Source organism: Dendrobates tinctorius, unplaced genomic scaffold, assembly GCF_039654945.1.
Source record: "Dendrobates tinctorius isolate UK_male_01 unplaced genomic scaffold, ASM3965494v1 ptg000029l, whole genome shotgun sequence".
Lineage (NCBI taxonomy): Eukaryota > Metazoa > Chordata > Amphibia > Anura > Dendrobatidae > Dendrobates > Dendrobates tinctorius.
In genome coordinates this window covers 10,784,344-10,803,518 of record NW_027361697.1, presented here as the reverse complement: position 1 = coordinate 10,803,518, position 19,175 = coordinate 10,784,344, and the positions used below count along the sequence as shown (strand labels likewise).

The window sequence follows — 19,175 nt, the reverse complement described above, 5'->3', positions numbered from 1 at the left end:
GGAACCGCTGTTGGCTCAAATCCACCTTTGGAATTACAGCAGGGGCCTCCTTTGGTGCCTCTTCCACAGAAGGACATCTTCACTCCTAGTGTCAGCCCTCTTAGTTTTATTTTTTACTCTCAATTCTTTACATTTCACCAAGATAAGGCATTGCTGTACCTAGCTCCCTCCTTTTTGTCAAAGTGATCTCCGTCCACCTAAATGAGAACGTCTTGTTTTCCTCCTGCTCTTCCTCATCTCAATCTTGGGGAACCCTTCCTCTGCTATTTGGATATTGTTCGACAGATTACAAGATTTAGGCTATGTGCCCACGTAGCGTTTTAAAATGCACAATGAAAACCAGACTCCTTCCCAGAAATCGCGCGTTTTTTTTCCGCGCGATTTCACCGTGATTTTACCGCGATTCTGTTTGCGATTTTGCCGCGATTTTCTCAAGCACTTTCCAAGCGATTTGAAGCATCGCTTGGAAAGTGATTGACAGGTTGGTCACACTCATCAAACATAGTGTTTGACAAGTGTGACCAGCTTTTTGCTATTGAGGCCGCCTATGCGGCCTCAATAGTAAAAGATAAAATGTTAAAAATGCTAAAAAAATAAAAAATTGGGGTATTTTTACCTTCCGACGTCCCGCGCTGCCATCCCGGGCCACAGCGTTCCCAGCGATGCCTTGCGAGACCTGTGATGACGTTGCTCTCGCGTTACTATAACGATCTCGCGAGACCGTCATCACAGGACCTTGCCGCAAGGCATTACTGGGAACGCTGAGGCCCGGGATGGCAGCGCGGGACGTCTGAAGGTAAATATACCCCGATTTTTTTTTTTTTTTTTTATTATTATTTTTTCACAGGGGTATGGTACCCAGGGCCTGGAGGAAAGTTTCCTCTCCTCCACACTGTGGATACCAACCGCACATGAGACGCTTAACTTCCCGCATGGTGGGCATAGCCACATGCGGGAAGTAAGCGATTCTCATGCATTCCTATGGGTGCGGGATCGCGGCAATTCTTTGCGATTCCGCACAAAAGAATGATCATGCTGCGATTTTTTCCGCGATGCGATTCCGCCCCGGAAAAAAGCGCAGAATTAACACAGCATGTGCGGAATGCCATAGGAATGCATGGGGTGCGTCATGTACAAGATTTTTAAACGTTTTCGCGCCAAAAATCGCAGCAAAAATGCTTAAAAATCGCATCGTGGGCACACAGCCTTACTGTCTTTCTTTTCCTCTCTTCAATGGTCCAGTACTACCAATTGATTTGTAAATTATGTTCGTCCTTGGCGATGGCCTGATCATCAGTCATGACTTTGTCCTAAAGGCTATGCACACCTTTGCATTCTTGGATGCCTCTTTCGGGCACAAGACCTTACTGACTGCAGGGTCCCTTAGTTTTTGTTTCCTGCCCCCCCCCCCCAAGGACTGCTTTGGAGTATCCTAAGTTTCAAGCCACAAGCAAGAAAAGTTAGTTTTGTTTTTTTTTCTTAAGCACCCGTCACACACATCGAGCTCGCTGCTGAGCCACAAGTTTTGTGACGCAACAGCGACCTCAGCAGCGATCTCGCTAAGTTTGACAGGTAGCAGCGACCAGGCCCCTGCTGTGAGATCGCTGGTTGTGTCGGAATGCCCTGGACATTTTTTTGAGCGTTGAGGTCCCGCTGGGTAGCATACATCGGTATGTTTGACACCTTACCAACGACTTAGAAGCGAGACACATTTTGGTCTGAATCATTACAAAGGTCGCTACGGGTCGCCGTATCGCTGCTGCATCGTTGGGAAGATCTGACTGTTTGACATCTCACCAGCGGCCACATAGAGATGCAGCAACGATCCCTACCAGTTCGTATCGTTGTCGGGATCGTTGTAGCGTCGCTATGTGTGACGGAGCCTTTACCCTCTCTGTAAAATCCTTACTAATTGGGGACACCTCTCCCACCAACATTCTGTGTTTAGCTCATTTTTTTATTTTAGAGTTGTTTGGTTATTTTGCCTCTGAACCTGGGCTCGGAGTTTAGTTTTCCCTGTGATGCCTTTAGTTTCACGTTTCTGCTTTTACTACTGTACTGCTTTAATAGAATGTCCGCAGGAGCTGAATATTCTGGTGATATGAGCTGGTGCTCTGGTTATGGGCTGCTGCCACAAGGCACAATGTGTGTATTACTGTGTGCTCAACAAGAGGGTGATTTTACTCTTGATATTGAATAAAAATTCTAAGACAGAGACATTAACATTTTTATGTTTCAAACGTCTTTCCTTATTCATTTTCATATGCATTTCGCAACCTTCTACTTTCAGCCTTTTCTCTTTCGACTATGCCCCTCTTGGTAATACATGCTAGATGTGTATACCTGGGATGCTGCTGTTTAAGTGTCAGCGCAACTTCATTTCTGTACTATTTTCTTTTACAGCTCATGACAAGTGTCTAATGGTCGTTGGTGAACCATCCGGTACAAAGAACTTGTCACTCCAGGCGTTTTTAAGTAAAAGAGCAACCTTGTGCAGCAGTAATGCTGCATTCTGTCAAGGTGGCTCTTTTTCTTAGCCTCTGTTCCACCGCAGAAATCATTGTTTATAAAGTTTATCTTGGGCATGAGAGACGCAGATAACCACTGCGCATGCCTGAGATTCCCAGCCCCGCAGTGTGAATAAATCATAAACGACTGCGGTGCTCAGGCCCGATATCAAAGGCCGTGATGTTATCTAACAGCACGGGCACGACGGGCAGCGCTAACAATACAGCGCATGCATAACGCCTTTTTGTATGACCAAACAACTCAATCTTTGTTTCATCAGTCCACAGGACCTTCTTCCAAAATGTAACTGGCTTGTCCAAATGTGCTTTTGCATACCTCAGGCGACTCTGTTTGTGGCGTGCTTGCAGAAACGGCTTCTTTCGCATCACTCTCCGATACAGCTTCTCCTTGTGCAAAGTGCGCTGTATTGTTGACCGATGCACAGTGACACCATCTGCAGCAAGATGATGCTGCAGGTCTTTGGAGGTGGTCTGTGGATTGTCCTTGACTGTTCTCACCATTCTTCTTCTCTGCCTTTCTGATATTTTTCTTGGCCTGCCACTTCTGGGCTTAACAAGAACTGTACCTGTGTTCTTCCATTTCCTTACTATGTTCCTCACAGTGGAAACTGACAGGTTAAATCTCTGAGACAACTTTTTGTATCCTTCCCCTGAAAAGCTATGTTGAATAATCTGTGTTTTCAGATCATTTGAGAGTTGTTTTGAGGAGCCCATGATGCCACTCTTCATAGGAGAATCAAATAGGAGAACTACTTGCAAGTGGCCACTTTAAATACCTTTTCTCATGATTTAATACACCTGGCTATGAAGATCAAAGCTCAATGAGGTTACAAAACCAATTTAGTGCTTCAGGAAGTCAGTAAAAAGTAGTTAGGAGTGTTCAAATCAAGAAAATGATAAGGGTGCCCATACTTTTGCACCGGTGAAATTTTGTTTAAATGCAGATTGCACATTTTCTGTTAGTACAATAAACCTCATTTGAATCCAGAAATATAACGGAGTCCATCAGTTATTAGATATATGAAACTGAAATAACAGTTGCAAAAACCAAAATTGTTATAAAGAAAAAAGGTTAACATTAATAGGGGTGCCCAAACTTTTACATATGACTGTATCAGGTATTTTGGAACAATTTTAAAAACGATTTATTTCTGCGGTGGAAGGGACGCTAAGTAAAAGAGACACCTTGACAGAATGCAGCATTAGTGCTGCACAAGTTGGCTCTTTTACTTAAAAACGCCTGGAGGGGGTGACAGGTTCCCTTTAACCTCAAGCAGACGGAGTTGTGGCTGTGAATTGCCGGGTTTCAGCCACATTAACCTCAGCTTAAATATGTGTTCACTTACTGTGAACACATAAGTAATAGGGATCTATTTAGGATCCATAGAGAGACAGTTCTTTTTGGTGAGCGGAGTCAGGAAAGCCAGATCACCTATAAGAGCCGGACTACCCATCACTAATAACTAGAGTTGGGCAAAAAGATTTGCAGGACCCTGGTGTCGCGGCCATGTATGTAGTGCGTGGCTGACGTACCAGAGCACTGCAAACTCCCCAGTCTCTGCAGTATCCCCAACGGGGGACTAATCAGAAGAGGTACAGCTCTATGTTGTGACTCTCAAATGATGTTGCGGAGGCCTAGTAATCAGAAGAGGCACGGTTTGCATTACTCTGGTCTGGTGGCCATGGACTATCAAGGTTTGCAGTGGTCCAAGGTTCTTGCAAATCTATTTTCCCCTGTGATGACGGACACAGACACTGAGTATGTTATTCGCAGCTGCATGTTAGCTCTAAGAGGAAAAAAATGCTGAGACGAGTAATTAAATTAAGTCTTTTTCTTTATTATGCAGAAATGAACAAGGATCGGGTCTTAGAAACCCTGAAGAAGGATGTGCGCTCTTTGCTTATCCCTTCCAAATTTGGCCTCAGTATTCAGGAACTTGAGCGTGATTATCGCTTGTTGATTGGATCGCCCCTTCCACTCAGGACCTTAGACTACAGTTCAACCATGGAGCTCCTCCTAGATATGCCGGATGTGGTAAACATTCGCAGTAAAGTCGATGGCTCTGTTGTGTTGTCTGGTAGGTATTGAATATCTCCTCCTTATTACTTCCAGATTATGTTCTCATTTTGCATGAATTGGGAGACTTTGCTTTCTGCTGCATTTTGGCTTGACCTAGGTTATTTCAGGTGAATGACGTACAGTAAATCCTAAATTACACGGTTTACTTCAGATGGCTGTAGAATCTTTTGTTGTTCTCAATAATATAATTTTGTATCAATTGCCTCAGTCTCATGTCCTGTTTATTATTCTCATGTGTTGGATGACATCCATGGGGTGTCCTCCTTTTTTTTTTTTTTTTTTTCTTCTTCTTCTTCCCACAGGCCCATTCATTTGATTGTATTGAGTTTTGACCACATCTTTCTCTATAGATTATAAAAACTGATGGCATACAGACATGTGAACGAAACCTTACAAAAGTTTGCTCTTGTGTTGAATTCTTACCTTGGTGCAGATAGTTGAATGTTCTGCCTGTTTTTGTCTACTTTTCCTCCTGCTGTACTAAAACATACTTCTTACTTAAAGGGACCCTGTCACTTGAAAAACACTATTAACCTGCAGATGTGGGGTCACTCTGCATGTTAACACCTTTCCAACATCGGGCGGCAATGAACACTGATGTCGAATTCCCTCCCTTTGATATGGGCTCCGGCACTGAGCCCACATCTTTTCTGGCACAGGTCAGCTGTTTTGAACAGCTGACATGTTCCTCCAACAGCCGTGGGTGGTATCACTATCCACCCATGACTGTTAACCCGTTAAATGCCACTGTCAAACTCTGACAGTGGCATTTAACTCGCGCTTCTGGCAAGCGCACCGGAAATCCTGCCCATCAAGTGATCACTGGTTAGCATGACAACCAGAGGTCTCCGGCAGACCTCTGCGGTTGTCCCTGCTGGACTGCTATGAGTGCCACCCGGTGGTCGGCGCTCATAGCAAGTGAGCAGTTCTGCTACATAGAGGTGATCTGCCGCATTACCTGTACCAGAATCGCCCGATCTATGAATATAAAAAAAGAATTAACCCAATTGCTAAATAGCGTAATGAGAAAAAAAGTCAAAATGCCAGAATTACCTTTTTTTTTTTTTTTTGGTCGCCGCAGCATTGCATTAAAGGGAATCTGTCACCCCATTTTCAGCCTATAAGCTGCAGCCACCACCATCAGGGGCTTATCTACAGCATTCTGTAATGCTGTATACAAGTTCCTGATGTAACCTGAAAGAGAAAAAAACAAGTTGATTATACTCACCGGGGGGCGGGGTCCGGTGCCTCCCATCTTCTAGAGATGATGTCCTCCTCCTTACTTCTGCCTCGGCTCCTGCACAAGCGTACTTTCTCTGCCATGTTGAGGGCAGATAAAAGTAATGCAGTGTGCAGGCGCCGAGAAAGGTCCGAGAGGTCCGGCGCTTGTGCCCTTCAGTACTTTACTCTGCCCTCGACAGGTTTTGCTTAGGAGGAGCCTTAGTACAACAATATCTATGATAAAATTGAATAAACCTTTATTGGAAACGTATCTAAAAACGAGACAACCACACAGAAAAACCCACCAACCGTGTCACCTACTATAGCCCTATTAAGGGGCCCTGATATCAAACTACCTAACAGCGGAGGTTGGCACCCTAAACACAATCGAGATTGGCGCCCCCGCTCAACGATGGCTGAACCCTAGTACTCCTAAATAACCCTGGACTGGTGCAGCATGCAGTCACCCAATTGACCAGGAAAGGAGTGTATAGATATTGCCAAAGAAGGTAGTTGGGTAGGCAACAATGAAAAAGAGTGCAAAAACGTGCTGTAAACACAAACAAAGTGACATATGCAAAACAATTGAGTACCTGACTATACTGTTCCCTGTGACTGAAAACCTTCCTAACAGTGGAGGTTGGCACCCTACTGGTCATCGGAATGGCGCCCCTGCTCCAGGACGACTATCCCTTGAAGTCCCTTATGTGACTTGATAATTTAACAAGGGTAGCAAAACAGTAAATTAGTGGAAGGCATAATTTATACCAATGGTCCATTTATGACCTATACGGTAGAGAAAACAATGAATCATGTTGATAACAGTAAGAAAAAAGGTACTCAAGGTTGGTAGTTGATGAGAAGAACCTCAACGCATTTCTCCTTACCGGATCATCAGGAGGTAGTCAGATGCTGTGTTTAAGAATGGCCAAATCATATATATATATATATATATATATATATATATATATATGACACTGCCACCAATAAACAAATCAACCCTCCTCCATGTTGTAGAGGTCCCACTTGCAAGGTGTATCAAAATGGGGTTATGTCATTGTCTAACACTGCAAGGTGATCACGCTCTCATGCTCTATCAACTACAAGGAACTATGTAAATTAAGGCTGCCTGCCTGTGATAGGCAAAAGAATCAGTAGTTTACCCATACATCCAATAGTTAATAAGCTTCTGGGCGGCGGTATCCAGCGTGCGTTCCACATGGAACGCAGATTACCTGTCAGCTGTTATTTCACGCCGCCTGGCTATGATGTAATACCGCTGCGTGCGCTCCCTGTTCCACCGATGAGTGGGGGCGCATGCCCAGATGCCTGCCACCCACTGCGCATGACCGGAATGTCTCTGATACAGAGACACAGCGTGCGCTCCACCATGGAACGCAGATACTTCCTGTCTCCTGATATGACAGGCACTGCACATGGCAGTGACCTCACTAGGGCAAAGCAGCACAACCTGCCTTACACAATAGAGCACAGGCGCTTCCTGCCTCATTAAATCACCATGGCGCTTACCCACCTAAATGCTGGGGTATTATTTCAAGATTACACATTCTAATAGACGCATATGTTTCCTGTTTCATGATCATAAACCACAGCACCTACAATATTTGTTCCTGAGGTGGTTTTTAGAAAAACCCCACCATAAACCAGCATATTCCCACATAACCTAAACATGCTAGATATTACTGCGCAATTTATACAAATAGAACTGTCGAGAGGAATACCCAATATATATATTCCATTTGAAACTGATAAAATGGATATTGCTGCACACACTATACCAATAAAAATATAAAGGCGTATACCTGATATATTCAATTTTATGAGACAAGGATATTTGGTAATTTAAGAATCCTGTCATTATAGTGTGTCGGAACAGGAAACAATGTAAAAAATGCATCAAACATGTAGACCACAATATGCATATAGGCCGGATCATACACCTTATTAATAAAAGGGGGAAATGTCATTAATACAATATAGATGTAAGTAGATAAAAAACAAACATACATATATATTAACATTTTTCACAATGATTTGTGAGCCCCAAATTTTATGGGGATTATAACTGGCAAGGCAAGAAGCTGAGGTCCCACAGATCACTGAGACCTATAGAAAACACGCATAGGACAGACTTTCGTTTAGCCCATTTGGCGCTATGGATTCCAAACGGTGGATCCACATGCATTCTCTTTGCAGTAATAGTCTATCAAAATTACCACCTCTGGGGTTCTTTAACCACTTCAACCAGACAGAAACAGATCTCCTCCAAATTACCCCTTTGTGTCTCATTGATGTGTTTGGCCAGAGGGGTATCACGATTGTGTCTGATGTCACCAACATGCTCACCCACTCTGCTCTGGAATTCCTTTGATGTTTTACCCACATAGTCCTTCAGACAATTGCATGTAGCCATATATATTAAACCAGAGGTTTTACAGTTGGCAAAATCTTTATGATAAAATCTTTTCTTTATCGCCTTATTGGGGGACACAGATGACCATGGGTGTATGCTGCTGCTGCTAGGAGGCTGACACTATGCAAAACAAGAAACTTAGCTCCTCCCTGGCAGTATACACCCACCGACAGGCACCAAGCACCTCAGTTTGTGCATAGTGTCTGTAGGAGGCGGACCGGGATCTCCCCAGATCCGCATTTAATCCTTTTCTTTTCAGGTTTTTGTTGTGTTTTTTTAATGATTTCCCCTTTCTTTTTCAGATACAGCTCAGGAAACGGGATGTGAGTTCATCCTGCTTTTCCTATTAATGCGGCTGAGCGAGCAATGTGGTATCGCCCACATCGCAACTCTCAGGCCCGCAGGCAGGACCTTACCCTATCACCCTCGGGTACTAGGGGCCGTGGATGGACGGTCCTAGCCAATTCCCCTCCTCTCCCCTCTCCCAGGACAGGGCTGAGAGGAAGACGGCGGTCGCCAGCGGTGAAGTTTCCCTGACACGGGGATTGGAGCCGTCTTCTGCACCATACGGCGGTGCGGGTACTGAGGATCACCTCTCCCAGCGACCTGCGTTCTATCGCGGTCCCCTGTGGTCAGCCTCTTCAGGGACATCAGGTATGTTTTTCTGAATGTTCCCTGCAGCCCTGCGCTCACATGCCAGTCTAAGACAGCAGAGTACCTCTCCGCCTTTTGAATTTCCCGCCCCTTGAACCAGCGCTCTGACAGGCGCGCGTCCCTCTTGTCGCTCCCCGTCCTCATCAGCTACAGGGAGGGAGCGCTTTCAAGCCACGGCGCGCCGTCGCTAGTGAAAGTGAGGGAGCACTTTCACTTTCATTTTCAAAAGTTCCTCCCTCTCCCTGCGCGCTTTTTCAGCCTATCTCAGGGCTGCTTTCACTTCAGCCCTGTCACTGTCTTTGGCCGTCCTCCTCCCCTCTGGGGTCTCAGCCAATCGCGCCGTGCGGTGGCTTAGCCCCGCCCACCGCCAGCGTTTCTTCCTGGATTGCCGATCTTCTTCCTCCTTCTCTCCGGACCTCGCCTGGGGGACACATCGCTTCTGATCCTCGGTAGGCTAGACGCTGACTATCCCTGGCACCTAACTTAGCTCCCCCCCCGCAGTTTCCTCAGGGTGTGTTTTTTCTGCCACTGAGACTTATGCACAACCCCGCAAGGGCCTTCTGCTCCAGTCCCACCGCTACTCACTATGCCTGCGCGCGCTGTAAAAAGAAGTGGGCTTCGGGTCAGTCGTCTCCCCTCTGCCTCTCCTGCAGCCCTTCCACCATGTCGGCCCCTCAGGAGCACTCCGAACCCCGGGCGGAGACCACCCCACCCCCGGAGTGGGCCGTGGCGATGTCTCAGTCAGTTTCTGAGCTGACAAAGGTGTCTCAATCGCTGGTCCAGGTCTTAGAGCGGTTACCTCAGTTATCTGCTGTCACCTGTGCACCGACCGCCTCGTATGGTGAGTTGCCAGCACCGGACCATGGCCCTCAGACGGACAGACCAAGTCGGGGCTCTAGGAAGCGGGTCCTGTCTGGCTCTTCCTCCGGTTCGCAGTGTCCCTCTGCTTCTCTCAGGCTACGCTCCTCGTCCCCCTCATCGGCAGACGATCCGGGGTCAGACGAGGATTCACTATCTGGATCAGACTCAGAGGCGGACGACATAGCTAGAACTCGGGAGATGGTAGATGGTCTCATATTGGCTATATACCAAACACTCAAGATTAAGGAGGATAAGGCCCCCCCTCAGGAATGCTCTGTTTCCCTTAAGAAGGCAAGGCCTCCATCTCGAACCTTCCCTAATAAGGATTTCGACACTTCCTTAGCCAACCAGTGGCAACATCCTGAGAAATGTTTCTCAGGCCGCAAGTACTTAGATGTACTTTATCCCTTTGATGCGGAGCTAGTCACGAAATGGACCAAAGCTCCCGAGGTAGATCCACCAGTTTCTCGTATTTCCTCTAAGACGGTCCTTTCCCTTCCGGACGGAGCTTCTCTCAAGGACCCATCAGACAGGCAGATAGAGTCGTTGGCTAAGTCTATCTTTGAGGCTTCCGGTGCATCCCTATGCCCTATCTTCGCTTCCGCTTGGGTGGCGAAAGCCATTTCGGCTTGGGCAAAAATTCTGCGCAGGGGCATTTCAGCGGCAGCTCCTCAAGACGAGCTGGCAGATTTAGCAGACCAAATTAATCACGCAGGCAAGTACCTTCTGGCCGCCTCCTTGGACGCGGCAGGGTGCGTTGCTAGAGCTAACAGCAACATTGTGGCAATACGCCGCATTCTTTGGTTGAAGTCTTGGAATGCGGATACTACCTCAAAGAAGTCACTCACCAACCTGGCATTTCACGGCACTAGGCTCTTTGGCGCCAAGCTGGATCAGTTAATCTCGGATGCCACGGGTGGAAAGAGCACTTCCCTTCCTCAGTCCCGTCCTAAGAGGTTCTTTATCAAGAGGGCTTCTCGGCCTTTTAAGTCCTTTCGCCCCTTCTCTCCCACAGGCGGTTCATCCCAGCAGGACCGTAACACTGCTTCCAATGACCGGAGAAAGCCATCGTATAAGCCAGCCCCTCGCTGGAGATCCAGGGGTCAGCCTTCCAGGTCCTCAGGTGCTCGATCCGGAAGGTTTTCATCTAAGTGACGGGTCACCCCCACCTGGAAAGCTTTCCAAGGTGGGAGGCAGACTTTCCTTTTTCAAGGACGCGTGGCTATCCGTTGTCGACGACGCTTGTGTCAGGGAAATCATCACGTCCGGATACAAAATCGAGTTTTCTTCCCTCCCAAACAGTCGTTTCTGTCTGTCCCGATCCCCAAAACAGCGATCACAGGTTCCAGGGTTCCTTCAGGCCGTCTCCTCTCTCCTTTCCGCCGGGGTCATCGTTCCCGTTCCTACAAACGAGCGGTTTTTAGGGTTCTACTCGAATCTCTTTGTAGTCCCAAAAAAGGACGGCTCACTTCGCCCAATTTTGGACCTCAAACGGCTCAATCGCCACGTGAAGATCCGCCATTTCAAGATGGAGTCTCTGCATTCGGTAATAGCCTCAATGGAGCCCGGAGAGTTTCTCTGCTCGGTGGATATACAGGATGCCTACCTCCACATCCCCATTTCTCGCCAGCATCAGAGATACCTCCGCTTTGCGATTCAGAACAACCATTATCAGTTCGCGGCCCTTCCCTTCGGCCTAGCCTCCGCCCCTCGTGTCTTCACGAAGGTGATGGCAACAGTCATGGCCATCCTTCGATCCAGAGGGATCCTTATCATCCCTTACCTGGACGATCTTCTGATCAAGGGCTCGTCCCGACAAGACTGTCTTCACAGCCTTCACATAACCTTGGATGCCCTCGGATGCCTGGGATGGATAGTCAACAAGGACAAGTCCACTCTGTGCCCTACCCAGCGACTGACCTTTTTGGGCATGGAGTTCGATGCGAATCTGGCCCGAGTGTTCTTACCGAGGGACAAGTTTTCAACCCTTCGCAAGGGGATACAGTCCCTTCGGCGCTCGAGGGTCATGTCCCTTCGGTCCTGCATGAGAGTCCTGGGGAGAATGGTGGCCTCTATGGAAGCAGTGCCATTTGCACAATTCCACTCTCGCCCTCTCCAGCTGTTCCTCCTGTCAGTCTGGGACAAGACCTCGTTTTCTCTGGATCGCCCCATTCTTCTTCCGCTCAGAGTCAAACAATCGCTAACTTGGTGGACGTTGTCGACGTCATTTCTCAGCGGAAGATCCTTTCTCCCGCCTCGGTGGCAGGTCATCACCACCGATGCCAGTCTCCTAGGATGGGGGGCGGTCTACTGTCAGAGAACGGCCCAAGGGCGTTGGAACGCCCAGGAGACTCTTCTGCCCATCAACCTTCTGGAGATCAGGGCAATCTTCCTCGCTCTCCTTCGTTGGCAGCATCTTCTAGTAGGCAAGCCGGTCCGCATTCAGTCAGACAACGCCACGGCCGTGGCGTACATAAACCACCAGGGCGGTACTCGCAGCAGGCAGGTGATGTCGGAAGTGGCAAGGATACTTCGTTGGGCAGAGCGTCACGTGCCGGCGATTTCCGCCGTTCACATTCCAGGGGTGGAAAACTGGGCAGCCGACTTCTTGAGTCGCCAAGGGCTAGCGACAGGCGAATGGTCCCTTCATCCCACAGTCTTCAGTCAGATATGCCAGCGCTGGGGCACCCCGGACGTCGATCTCATGGCCTCTCGGATGAACAACAAGGTTCCTCACTTTGTAGCCAGGTCCAGGGATCCATTAGCCGTCGGTTACGACGCCCTAGTAATCCCGTGGTCCCAGTTCCACCTACCTTACCTGTTCCCTCCGCTTTCCCTAATCCCAAGAGTGGTCAAAAAGATAAAGTCAGAGGGCATCCCGGTCATCTTAGTGGCTCCAGACTGGCCGAGACGACCTTGGTACGCGGAGCTGGTGAACATGCTCACGGACGTTCCCTGGAGGCTTCCAGACCGTCCAGATCTTCTCTCGCAAGGCCCCCTTTACCACCAGAGTTCTCAATCTCTCAGTTTAACGGCATGGCCGTTGAGGCCGCGATTCTGAAGGAATCAGGGTTTTCCAACCGGGTCATTCAGACCTTGATTAAGGCTCGGAAGCCTGCTTCTTCCCGCATTTACCATAGGTACTGGAAGGCCTTTTTTCGCTGGTGTGACGAAAACGATGTTTTTCCACTATCGTTCTTAATTCCTTCCATTCTTGGTTTCCTCCAATCCGGCTTGGATGCGGGCCTATCCCTCAGTACTCTCAAAGGCCAGGTATCTGCCCTAGCAATCCTCTTCCAGACGGATCTGGCTTCCTTACCGCAAGTGAAGACCTTTCTCCAAGGAGTCGCCCATGTGGCTCCTCCTCATCATTCTCCGATAGATCCATGGGATCTCAATCTTGTTCTTGGCGCTCTCCAGAAGGCGCCGTTCGAGCCGATTCAGGACATCCCTCTGTCTTTTCTTTCATGGAAGGTGGCTTTTCTGATCGCCATTACTTCCATCAGGAGAGTTTCTGAGCTGGCGGCCTTATCCTGTCGTTCTCCTTACCTTATCCTCCACCAAGATAAGGTTGTTCTCAGGCCAGTTCCTTCTTTCCTTCCGAAAGTGGTATCCCCCTTTCACATTAACGAAGATATCGTCCTTCCATCATTTTGTCCTGCGCCTGCTCATCCTCTGGAAAAGTCGCTCCACAAACTGGATGTAGTGAGAGCCTTGCGTGTTTACCTTGCCAGGACTGCTTCCTTTCGCCAATCTGATTCCTTGTTGGTCATTTCTGAGGGTCGCCGGAAAGGTCTTCCGGCCTCCAAGTCCACAATTGCTCGTTGGATTCGGTCTACCATCCTGGAAGCCTATCGTCTTCAGGAGAAACGGCCTCCTCCGGGGGTGAAAGCCCACTCCACCCGAGCTGTAGGGGCTTCTTGGGCTGTGCGACACCAGGCTTCGGCCTTACAACTTTGCAGAGCCGCGACCTGGTCATCTTTGCACACCTTCGCGAGGTTCTACAGGGTTCATACCCAGGCCTCGCCTGATGCAGCTCTTGGTAGGAAGGTGCTGCAGGCGGCGGTGGCGCATCGACTGACCCTAAGCCCTTCCTTATTTCGTTCCTTTATTGCTGTTCCCACCCTCGGGACTGCTTTGGAACGTCCCATGGTCATCTGTGTCCCCCAATAAGGCGATAAAGAAAGAGGGATTTTGGGTTCTTACCGTAAAATCTCTTTCTTGGAGCCTTCATTGGGGGACACAGCACCCGCCCTGTTTAATTAGTACCGTGTTGGGTCTGAGAGTCCCTTGTTGAGTTGGTACATATGTTTATGGTTTTGGTTGCTTCTCCTACTGCTTTTTTCACCAACTGAGGTGCTTGGTGCCTGTCGGTGGGTGTATACTGCCGGGGAGGAGCTAAGTTTCTTGTTTTGCATAGTGTCAGCCTCCTAGCAGCAGCAGCATACACCCATGGTCATCTGTGTCCCCCAATGAAGGCTCCAAGAAAGAGATTTTACGGTAAGAACCCAAAATCCCTCTTTGCCATTAGAGGAACTTGTGAAGGATTTGCATGTTTTCATGAATTTATAATTTACACAGTTTCCACACTTAAAAAAACACAAGTTTTGCGGTCCAGCCAAGAGCCTGCTGGATTCGTTCCCCCTGAGTACCAAATTATCCTTAATGGACCGCTCCTTCCTAAAAGCTATCGTAGGGCGAGGTCCTACATTACCATTCAGGTCGGGATCAGATGTTAAACAGGGCAGAGAAAGTATGCCTGCGCAGGAGCCGCGGCAGAAGTAAGGAGGAGGACGTCATCGTATGAAGATGGGAGGCACCAGACCAGACCACGACACCCATCGGACCGGATCCTCGAGTGAGTATAATCTAACTAATTTTTCTTATCTTTTAGGTTACATCGGGGGCTTATCTACAGCATTGCAGAATGCTGTAGATAAGCCCCTGATGGCGGTGGCCGCATCATATATATGAAAAATTAGGTGACAGATTCCCTTTAAAATGCAATAACAGGCGATCAAAAGATCGTATCTGCACCAAAATGGTGTAATTAAAAACGTCAGCTTGGCAAGCAAAAAAATAAGCCCTCACCCAACCCGAGATCACGAAAAATGGAGACGCTACGGGTATTGGAAAATGGCGCAACTTTTTTTTTTTTTTAATTTGGAATTTTTTTTCACCACTTAAATAAAGAAGAATATAAATGTTTGGTGTCTGTGAACTCGGAATGACCTGGAGAATCATAAGTGACAGGTCAGTTTAAGCATTTGGTGAACATGGTAAAAAAAAACTAAAAAACAGCTGTGGGATTGCAGTTTTTTTGCAATTTCACCACACTTGGAATTTTTTTCCCGTTTTCCAGTACACAACATGGTAAAACCAATGGTGTTGTTCAAAAGTAAAACTCGTCCCGCAGAAAAACAAGCCCTCACATGGCCATTTTGACAAAAAATTGAAAAGTTATGGCTCTGGCAAGAAGGGGAGCAAAAAAATGAAAATGCAAAACAAAAAATACCTCTGGTCGTTAAGGGGTTAAAAACAATCATACAAATGAGGGACACTTTAATTGAAATCAAACAGGCCCCCACTCCATGTTAAGCCTCATCCCTAAAGTTCATCACTTTTTTTTTTTTTCTTTTGCAGGCTATTTTGCTGACAAAGGTGGAATACATTACTATAATCTGTGACTCATTCCTTTACTTGGGTGGGAGGGGGCGCTGTCAGCTTCATCTGCTTAGGGCACCAAAATACCTTGTCCTGGCCCTGCTTCTGTGCATGAGTCTTGTGCAAATCCTTCTGTCTCTTTATGTAATCCCAGCCAGACATGAGGATGATGATGATGATATCAGTGTCCTGAGGGGCCTTCTCATTTCCAGGACGCCCTTGTTCTTCTTTATGATGGATACTAGATGGTGGCGAAGAATCAGCGCCGCGGGATTTCCGTGACAGACAGAATTAGACGGTTATATAGTAGATAGTTCTTATTAACCTCCCTGCTGAGTTCCCCCAAAAACTAAGTACCTAGAAGACTTGATGCCCTGAGGCTCCTTTGAATACAAAAGGCAGTCACACCAAATATTGACACTTTTTTAAATACATTCTTAGTTTGCAGCCTTTTTCTCTCATATGCCTACATTTTTTGCACCTTACCATATACACGTATACTCTCTTTATATAGATGTGTCCGTATCCTGCCATTGTTTTATTAGTTATTGGAGCAAAGGCGTACTGTTTTTTTTCCTCCGATGAATATTTGTATACGTGTTTACTTACCCATCCTCATTCTTCTTCTATTCATTGTAATGAAGCTGTGGTTAATGAAGAAACAAAAAGTGTGGCTGCCCTGGTGTCTAAACAGAAGACCAGTTCCAAAAGGAAAACGATTTATAAGCGGCGCATAACAAGACCTGTGTGTCACATGGATTTAGTAAGACGTGGTAGATTCACCCCTGTACTTCCTGCATCTGTGAAAAGTGAATTACGGGACATTCTCTCCATCTCGCCATTGCTGGTTTCCGAATTGGAGAGTACCTTCTATAAACGATTTGGTCGGAGTTTCCAGTATACCCGATATGGCTTCTATTCTCTGCTAGATGTCCTCAGTTCAGTGTCTGACTTTGTGCAGGTGCAGCAGACTCGAGCGGGATCATTGCTGATGCTTAAGACTCCTGTTTTTGTTAGGACTCTTAATGTTACTAACAAAACATTAAAATGTGAGTACCCATTATTATTGGTGTTGTTATTGATATTATATATTGGAGATTTGTTAATATCTGATAATTTTCTTCCCCTAGGCACAAATTTTCAATATTCAAATCCTGGAAACCTCTTCAAAGGGTCAAACGGTTCTATAAATGTGGCACAAAATGCTGCCAAAAATTCAGTTGTTGCGGCCAGTCCATTGCCCTCTGCTGTCCCCCTGTCAACTGGACTTACAGCCTTGGATAAGCTGTTTATGGCAGCGAAGAAGGAATTCTTGGCCAACAACAGTTCTGCTGCTCCGTGTCTCAGAGAAGGAAAAACACATTCTGAAATTGTTTGTTCTCATGTAATAACTGAAAATTCAGTTTTAGTGAATAGTATTTCAAGCTCTCTGCCATCTAATATAGCCCCGGACATTGCAAACAGACAAGTTGAAACTCTAAGGTTGGACACAGGTGCTATGAAGACTGATGTAACAGATGGCAGTCTACACGGGCTACAAGAAAAGGTACATGTTGTGTGTCTTAATGGGATTGTCTGATTCAAAAAGCCTGTCTTTAGGTACCCTATTATGGCATCCTGGATAAAAGAGTTACCGTATATACTCGAGTATAAGCCGGCCCGATTATAAGCCGAGGCACCTTATTTTGCCACATAAAACTGGGTAAGCTTATTGACTCGAGTATAAGCCGGGTATGCATTGTCCCCTCATCCCTATCCTGGTATGTATGGTTCCCCTGTCCCTGTCATTGTATGCATGGCTCCCCCGTCGCTGTCATTGTATGCATGGCTCCCCCGTCGCTGTCATTGTATGCATGGCTCCCCCGTCCCTGTCATTGTATGCATGGCTCCCCCGTCCCTGTCATTGTATGCATGGCTCCCCCGTCGCTGTCATTGTATGCATGGCTCCCCCGTCGCTGTCATTGTATGCATGGCTCCCCCGTCGCTGTCATTGTATGCATGGCTCCCCCGTCCCTGTCATTTTATGCATGGCTTCCCCCGTCCCTGTCATTGTATGCTTGGCTCCCCCCGTCCCTGTCATTGTATGCTTGGCTCCCCCCGTCCCTGTCATTGTATGCATGGCTCCCCCGTCTCTATTTGTATGCATGGCTCCCAAGTCGCTGTCCTGGTATGCATGGCTCCTTATCCCCTATCCTTGTATGCATGATTCTGTTATAAAAAAAAAAAAAGCATCCTATTTACCTACCTGCGCACCATTGCTGGCACTGCATCTCGTTCCGGCTGACGCCGCCATCAGCTCTTCCTGCCGAGCTATCACGTCCCACTCAATTATGTAATGAATATGCACTCCACGCCTATAGGAGTGAAGAGGCGTGCATATTCCTTACCTTAATGAGTGGGGCCACGTGATCGCTCGGCTGGAAGAGCTGCTGGCAACGGAAAAATGAGATGCAGTGCCAGGGAGGGGCACGCAGGTAGATGAGTATGATGTGTGCTGGAAGCCAGCGGCTATGGCTGGTATCTTGTGCTATTACAGCAGCGGTACAGGCTTTAGCCACAGCAGCCGGCTCCTGGATCTGTGACCCGCTGCTCCCCTGCCGTCTTTCTGGGATAATTGACTTGTGTATAAGCCGAAGGGGGGGCGTTTTCAGCACACAAAAAAAGTGCTGAAAAACTCGTCTTATACACGAGTCTATACGTTACTTTCTCCTACGCCTCATTGGGGGACACAGGACTATGGGTGTTGCTGCGGCCACTAGGAGGACATAGAAAGGTTAACTCCTCCTCTTCAGTATATACCCTCCTGCTGGTACAAACTGAACCAGTTCTTGCTTTGTGTCTGTAGGAGGCACTTGGGTCTGGCTTCAGATCCCATCGTTTTTATTTTCACCTTTGATTTTTCTGTAAATTTTTATTTTTTAACTAACGGAGTGAAGGGGGCGACAGATCCCTTCAAAGGTCCTCGCTGTCCCCCGAATCATCAACAGGCGAGAACGCGGAGTGTCGCCTCCCCATATCCTCTCCTGCAACGACTGGGTCATGCCTGAGCTCACTTTAGGGACGACTGTTCCCTCACTGTCCCTATCTCCCCACACCAGCAACAGGCAAGCACATGGAGTGTCGCCTCCATGTATCCTCTCCTGGAGCCAGGCCCAGAGCCGGACAACTTGCCCTGTTCCCAGGATATACAGAGTCCCCCACCATGGCGTCCGTGCAGCCCCCACTGCATTACCACTGATTGAAGGCGGATGATGGAAGGACACGCTCCCCGAAGAAGCTGGGCGAAACACGCTCGTCGGGGCAAAGAGGCAGGGAGTTCTTTTACAGCAGCACCTTATTTAAAGTCTTTTGCGCTAAGGTAATATATTTTCCCCATCAAAAAACGGCCATGAGATTTGGTAGATGTTGTTTCCAGTTAGAGGGCTTGTCTTGTAGCAATGGCAGTAGAATTTCCTCCGGATTAATATGATGCCAGTTATATATAGACAGGACTGATTGGAAAACTACTATTGTGAAACTTAGGGCGCTGGATTACATGTGCAGGCTGATAAGTGGTAATAAAAATTTCTTTCTCACTTCATTGGGGATCACAGTTTACCATGGGTGTATGCTGCTGTCGCTAGGAGGCGGACACTATGCAAATAAGAAAAATAAATAGCTCCTCCTCGGCATTATACACCTACCGACAGGCACAAAGCAATCCAGTTTTTGCTTAGTGTCTGTAGGAGGCGGA

The 19,175-nt window shown here is 47.4% G+C and overlaps 1 protein-coding gene across 2 annotated transcripts in view; it reads left to right on the top strand.

Annotated features, from left to right (window-relative positions):
• The window catches only part of TDRD5 (tudor domain containing 5), a 124,509-nt gene that overhangs the window by 3,288 nt on the left and 102,046 nt on the right, over positions 1 to 19,175 (top strand). For both annotated transcript variants that reach the window (XM_073571376.1, XM_073571375.1), the window contains exons 2-4: positions 4,376 to 4,606; positions 16,087 to 16,491; positions 16,573 to 16,988. In XM_073571376.1, the coding sequence (XP_073427477.1) occupies positions 4,378 to 4,606; positions 16,087 to 16,491; positions 16,573 to 16,988 (1,050 nt within the window). In that variant the 5' untranslated portion in view covers positions 4,376 to 4,377. The remainder of the gene's footprint in view (positions 1 to 4,375; positions 4,607 to 16,086; positions 16,492 to 16,572; positions 16,989 to 19,175) is intronic.